Source organism: Nycticebus coucang, chromosome 9 (assembly GCF_027406575.1).
Source record: "Nycticebus coucang isolate mNycCou1 chromosome 9, mNycCou1.pri, whole genome shotgun sequence".
Classification (NCBI taxonomy): Eukaryota; Metazoa; Chordata; class Mammalia; order Primates; family Lorisidae; genus Nycticebus; species Nycticebus coucang.
In genome coordinates, this window is record NC_069788.1 from 53,776,244 (window position 1) to 53,783,436 (window position 7,193).

The 7,193-nt window shown below is 40.4% G+C and overlaps 2 protein-coding genes across 2 annotated transcripts; one reads left to right on the plus strand and one right to left on the minus strand.

Moving 5' to 3' along the window:
• Positions 1-3,067: 3,067 nt before the first annotated feature.
• LOC128593957 (histone H2B type 1-A) lies at positions 3,068-3,451 on the minus strand. The gene has a single exon (XM_053602396.1). The coding sequence runs from the start codon at positions 3,449-3,451 to the stop codon at positions 3,068-3,070; it is 384 nt and encodes a 127-aa protein (XP_053458371.1).
• Positions 3,452-3,797: 346 nt separating this feature from the next.
• On the plus strand, positions 3,798-4,193 carry LOC128593891 (histone H2A type 1-A). Its single transcript, XM_053602256.1, has one exon. The coding sequence runs from the start codon at positions 3,798-3,800 to the stop codon at positions 4,191-4,193; it is 396 nt and encodes a 131-aa protein (XP_053458231.1).
• The last annotated feature ends 3,000 nt before the right edge of the window (positions 4,194-7,193 follow it).

Consider the following 7,193-nt stretch of genomic DNA (forward strand, 5'->3'; position numbering starts at 1 on the left):
AGTAGCTGAGATTATAGGCACCTGCCACAATGCTGGGCTATTTTTAGAGGCAGTGTTTCACTCTGGCTCAGGCTGGTCTTGAACCTGTGAGGTCAGGCAATCCACCCGCCTTGGCCTCCCAGAGTGCTAGGAATACAGGGGTGAGCCACAGCACTTGGCCTTCAAAATAATTTTAAGTACTCTAGTCCCTTTGCTCGTCCTTTTTGGGTTTTTTTGTTTGTTTGTTTTAGATTTCTTGTGATTTTTCACAACTATGGAGGAAGAAATGAATTACAGACATATTAAACAAAAGTATTTTCCATTTCTATTTATGTAGAAAATTTAATATTAATAGTAAGATGAAACCTAATGAAGACCACATGCTCAAAATTATTGAGCGTGGCCTATTCCCTACATTAAAAACATATTAAAGGTGGCGCTGGTAGCTAAATGGGTAGGGCGCCAGCCACATACACCAAGGCTGGCAGGTTTGAATCCGGCCCGGGGCCTGCTAAACAACAAGGACAACCGCAACAGAAAAATAGCCGGGGCGTTGTGGCGGGCGCCTGTAGTCCCAGCAACTTGGGAGGCTGAGGCAAGAGAATCGCCTAAGCCCAAGAGTTTGAGGTTGCTGTGAGCTGTGACGCCATAGCACTCTACCCAGAGTGACAGCTTGAGACTCTGTCTCAAAAAAAAAAAAAAAACTTTTTCTTGAGCTAAGTTGGAAGTGGGTCACGTCACCTGTGAAGACAGAGACTTATTTTCTCCTACACCCATATGCACTGGACTTTGTGATAGTCGCTCTCAATCTTTTGGGGAAGTAGCAGATTTGATTGTTCGGCAAGACACCACCCTAAGGAATAGTCATGTGCAACAGCTTGTTGAGCTCCTAATCACTGCAGACATGTATTAGTGATGTGGGTTGATGAGCATTTTGTCCTAGACTGCGTTACTAGCTCCAGATATCCCGGTGGCCAGGTGCTTCAGCACTGCTGCCAACTACGCTGGTATGCTGGCCCCAATGTGCTAAGCATAGTTGTCTTTCAGGAGCAGACAGTGCACACAGCCCACGGGGAACTGCAGACCCACTCCGGATGAACAGAACTCAGTCTTAGCTTGTGCCTTCCTTCCCACTGCCAACGCACAGACTTAGCTGAAGAAAAAAATACGTTATAACAGAAAAACTAGCCGTTAAGGGAGGTGCCCAGGTTACGCATAGTCAAATGACAGATTGTGGTTTATTCTGATTGGCTGGTAGCTGTCTATCCATTATCCAATCAGATGTTGGATACCAAAGACGATGTTTGAATGCGCTGCACACTACATACCACACTTTCCTGTTTATCAAACGCCGCTTGCTTATTGACTTCACATTGGAACTGTAAGCCAAGTAATGCCAGAACTTACCTTAAAGTGTACTACTATTTCTTAAAAGGGCTTCAAGAAAACTATCACTGAAAATCAGAAGAAGGACGGGGAAAAGCACAAGAGATGTCATGAAGAGAACTATTCTATTTATGTTTGTAAGGCGCTGAAGCAGGTCCATCCAACACTAGTATCTGTTCCAAGGCCATAAGCATCATGAATTCCTTTATCAGTGGCATTTTTGAGTACATTGCTGGCGAGGCTTCTAAGCTGGCACACTATAAGGAACACACAACCATCAGCTCCATGGAGATCCAGAAGGCCATGCTGCTGCTGCTTCCAGAGAAACTAGCCAAGCATGTCTTGTCTGAGGGCACCAAGGTTGTCACCAAGTACACCAGCTCTAAAATGATCCAGCCACTAGAGCTTAATAAAGCAAAGGCTCTTTTAAGAGCCACTGATACTTAACTAGAGATCTGTAGGCTGCTTATGTGGGTGCCTATTTTATGTGAGTAGCCTTCATTGCTAAAGTTACAAACTGATTTAGCTAGCCTGTATGTTTGCTCTTTTTAATGATTTCCCTTTCTTTTACACACTATGATGGGAAAGTAAGCAGAATAGATAACTTCTTGACTATCTTAGTTATAAACTTCATACTAACTCTGAACTTAGATGTGACTGAAGCAATTCAGAGAAGAGAGCCCTCTGGAAGAAGTGCAAGTAATTCCAGGTCCATATGGAGGTTCTTTCTGTGAATAAGTGTTATTAAGAAGCAAGACTTACTTTATTCTAGAACATTTCTTACTACTTCAAACTTTACAACATCCATTACGTGGTCTCAATTGTAGAAAATGGACCTGAGAGGGAGCGCAATACTCAGTGAAGTCTTCTCCTTATTCTCAAGACCCAGTGAAACAGATTGCCGCTTTCTCCTCTTTGTCCTAGCTGTATAAATACTTGGAATTGTTAACCAAGTATTAGCGTGTAAACCAAGTGTGGAAATAGGGGTTGCCTTTTGACCCAATAATCCCAAGAGTCTCGGGGTAATCAGGGTAGCCGGAGTGGTCACAAAACGTTTAACAGATTACCTGAGAACTGTGCTATCTCTGGTTTCCTGTGGTCTTAGGGCAGTTGAGACCCCTGGTTAGACGTGACACCCACTATACAACGTAAGCATGAAATGTTCAGTAATCTCGTTTAGAGGACTGCCAGCTAAGACTGCAAAGCTCTGCAGGGGCTTTCTAGGAACAATGTATTCTCGTATCTTAAACGCCTTAACAAATGGTACTAGTTTTATAAAACGCCAAGTATCTTTGACTGCACACTAATAAGAACCGTGAGTTTCCACTGAGTATAGATTAAGCCTCCCTCAGAACGGCTTAATTCAAGGACTTGTCACTGGGTATTCTTTGCTCACAGAACTCAACCCAAAAATGCAGACTACAACCACCCTCCATGTAATACCATCGCAAACAGTTTTCCTAAAAATTCTTACCCGTTGACTGCACTTGGTCAACGAACCTCAGAAGTAGCATGATTTCCACATGCCATCTAGGCTTCTAATTCAAGTCTAGAAGCCTCACTAATGGATTTGTCCGTCAGCCTGATAACGTTAAGAAACATTTCTAGCGTGCCCAGCTCTCATAAGCTGCTTTAAGTGGCTCTGAAAAGAGCCTTTGGGTTAAAGTCGCTTACTTGGTTAAGTTTACTTGGTACATGTACTTTACTTGGAGCTTGTGTATTTCGTAACAGCCTTGGTGCCCTCAGAAACTGCGTGCTTAGCCAGCTCACCAGGTAACAACAACCGGACAGCCGTTTGGATCTCCCTGGACGTGATAGTTGACCTTTTGTTGTAGTGGGCCAAACGGGATGCCTCCCCTGCGATACGCTCAAAGATGTCAGTAACAAAGGAATTCATGATGCTCATGGCCTTTGAGGAAATGCCAGTATCTGGATGGACCTGCTTCAGCACCTTGTAAATATAGATAGAGTAGCTCTCTTTGCGGCATCTTTTGCGCTTTTTTCCTTCTTTCTTTTGGGTCTTCGTCACAGCTTTTTTAAAACCTTTCTTAGAAATGGTAGTGCCTTTTGAAGATAACTCCGGCATGGCTAGCAAGAGGTTAAGCTTGTTAACAGCTCTACAGTGCTAACGGCTCTATAGAGTTACAGCTTAAGAGTCTCTAACCTGTACCAAGCAAGCACAGAGCATCTGGAGTGGGGAACCCCGGTATTTATAGGCATGGCCTCATATGACGTATTGAAAATCCAGCATCTGATTGGATAATGGGCAGTGGAGTGTATGCAAATGAGGTGATTCTGGTAAGGCTTTCTGATTGGATAGACAGCCATCAGCCAATCAGATTACAAAGCACAACAGCTGTCAGACTATAAATAGACCCAGTCTCTACCACTAGGGTTGCGTTTTCTCTTCATAGCACAGTTTTACTTGGAGCATGTCTGGGCGCGGGAAGCAGGGGGGAAAGGCACGTGCGAAAGCCAAGTCTCGGTCATCTAGAGCAGGCTTACAATTTCCTGTAGGACGGATCCACCGTTTGCTTCGGAAAGGCAATTATGCTGAACGGATTGGGGCTGGTGCACCCGTGTACTTGGCAGCGGTGCTGGAGTACCTCACCGCTGAAATTTTGGAACTAGCTGGTAATGCATCACGTGACAACAAGAAAACCCGCATTATCCCACGACATTTACAGTTAGCCATCCGCAATGATGAGGAGCTCAACAAGTTGCTGGGTGGTGTGACCATTGCACAAGGTGGTGTCCTGCCCAACATCCAGGCAGTGTTGTTGCCCAAGAAGACTGAGGGTCACCACCACAAAGTCCAGGCTAAGTAACTTTTCTAGGTAATTTATTTCAACGACCTAAGTACCTGGAGGGGAAACCCAAAAAAAGGCTCTTTTCAGAGCCACTCACCACCTCAAAAGAAGAGCTACAATAGTTATCCGATTCTCCACTAAACTGAAATTACCCCCAAATTCAAAGATCCTTGATTCTAATAAACGGTTTAAGCTGTTTGCTTGAAATTTTTTGAACAACTAAGAAAAAGCCAAAAGCCCATGGATTCAGAAATGCCTGCCAGGAGGGACCTGATTTCTGTAGAAAACTAGCCTTAACTTCTGGCAGCAGCAGTGCTATTTTTAGTCAAAATACATTTGCAGAGAACTTGAGGGCTGTGTTTCTATTACTTACAGCAGTATGATAACTTGTAGTTTCTGACATAGTGTGATGAGGGTAATCTATTTTGGGGGGGGTCTGTTTAGGTGGGTTAAGAATTATGTATCTTGAGAGATTAGATAACAAGCAGGAAGTGGTGTAATCTGCAGTTTCCAGTTTAATTTGGGGCAGTCCTAAGTATATCAGCCAGTCTAACAAGGTGGTGTGAAGTACCTTCTAGAAGATAATTTCCTTCCAAATACAGTATCATTAAATCTTTATATATACCATATAAGTAAAATGTTAGCAAGTTTATCTTAAAAGTTCTATAAAAGATCATATATAATTAATATCTATGGTTTTTCACACTTTGTATAGAATAATAGAACTATTAATTTAAAATAAACACTATTAACAATTACACTTCAGTAGTGATTGTGACAAATACATGCTACTTTTTTTAATCTGTTATGATAAATAACATTGAAGGAGTCCAGAATGCAGCACTACACAATATGCCACTCTGGCATGTTGACTATTTTGAGTTAAATGCACTTGAAAACAGCAGGTGCAAGAACACTCTGGCTTTCCTTCTGTTTCTTTAAAGCAGGAGATCAAAGATGCCCTCCCTATACCAGTAGAAAAGTATCCTTCTTATCAAGGACAGAAGAATTAAGGCCCTGAGAAATCTGTCCAAACAAAACTTGTTAAACTAAACCCAAGTCCATTTGCCTTGTCACATTTTGATAATTTACTGCTCTTTGTCCAGTACACTTTATTAGTATTCATGCTATATTTTTGATTCTTGAACCCACTACCTCCGGCATATGGGCCTGGCACCCTACCCCTTAGAGCCACAGGCGCCGCCCACTATATCTTTGATTCTTAATTTCTTTATTAAAGCTCTGTACCATATAAAATTTGTACTCAATAAATGTGTATGCTTTTCTCTTGTTGATCTGTCTTATGTCAATTTAATTCTCAGGCCTCACAAAAAAATCCAAAGAGGGAAAATGTATAGTTTTGCCTCCCTTGCAACATTACAGATAAGGCAAAAATAACTCAAAATTTAAAATCTTGCAGTTAGATAAGCTATTTTTTGCGTGTAAGAGTGAATTAAATAATTTAATGACCCAAAAACTGGGAAGTTTCACCATTCACAAATGCATACTAAAGAATTGCTATTGACGTGAGGCTCAGTGCCAGTAGCTCAGCAGGCACGGCACCAGCCACATACACCCATGCTGGCGGGTTGGAACCTGGCCTGGGCCTGCCAAACAACAATGACAACTACAACAGCAACAAAAAATAGCCAGGCATTGTGGCAGGTGCCTGTAATCCCAGCTACTTGGGAGACTGAGGCAAGAGAATCTCTTGAGCCCAAGAGTTTGAGGTTGCTGTCAGTTGCAACACCATGGCATCCTACCAAGGGCAACATAGTGAGACTCTGTCTCAAAAAAAAAAAAAAAAAAAAGTGTGTACTGAAATAAGAAGATTGAACTCAGATGAAAAAGTAGGAATTCAAGAAGCATTAAAATTGCAAAAGAAAAAAGTAAAAGTATAAATCGATCTAAAATATAAATTAGTTGTAGAAGAAATAATAATACAATACTTTATATTAAGGTATTTAAAAACAGATAAACCAAAAATACTGGATGATAGTTATAGAAGATGAAAGGGGCTGAAACAGAATAAAGCAGTTTGATGTCCTTGTATTGCTGATAAGGAGGGCAGGCATATGATTAAGCTATATTTTCTTACATAGGGCATATATTTTGATATTAAAAGAAACCACTAAAATGATAAAATGAATGTAAAGAAATAACAGTAAAAAAAATCAGTGAGTCCAATGGAAAGCAAAAATAACATGAAAGAAAGGAAAGACAGGCATAACAAATTACAATGCAAAATAAGATATTAAAATTAGTCCAAATAAACTGATAATCAAACAAAGATATGTGTATAAAATTTGCCACTTAAAAGAAGAATTGGACTAGAAATGAAATACGGCCATATCTTATTTAAAAATTCACACTAAAACTGCTTGTCATAAAACATTTAGAAGAAAAGGAATGGAGAAATACAAACAAAACTACCTCCCCATACCTTGTTCTTGCAATATTAATGGCAGAATGATATTATTTAATACAAAATAATTTAATGAAGGTATTTGAAAAACTAAAAAAACATTATTTAGGAATATATACTATTCTTTGTTGTGTTAACACTTCAAAATATAGCTTTGTCTATAAAAAGCATACATTAGCCAAAACATATGACAATCAAATGGAAACTTAAGCAACTCTGGATGATAAGCCACCATATTAACTTCTGATTAACCCTAGTTCTAGGAATTCCACTAAGATTTCTAGTTACTGTTAAGTACTTAATGGTAAATTTTGCCCTAGGTAGAAACAACCTTGATATTCTCCTAAACAGTACTAGTCATATATTCTATACTTAGGCAAATTTTTGCCTTTCCCTGAGAGGTTGACTTAATTGTCCTACACATAAGCCCTAAAGGAGAGTGTAACAATGCTGGAGTCCACTATCTCTTCTGGGGCCTGCTTGGACAAGGCTTCTAAAGTCTCTATTAAATGTTTCTTTTGGAGAAACTGGATTTGTCAGCCTCTTTCTTCTGTCTCTCAGATCCCTCTGGCTTTAAAAGTAGGTTTGCGGGC

Coding starts and splice junctions, on each gene's coding strand:
- LOC128593957 (XM_053602396.1), bottom strand. CDS start 3,451: ATGCCGGAGTTATCTTCAAAAGGCACTACCATTTCTAAGAAAGGTTTT.
- LOC128593891 (XM_053602256.1), top strand. CDS start 3,798: ATGTCTGGGCGCGGGAAGCAGGGGGGAAAGGCACGTGCGAAAGCCAAG.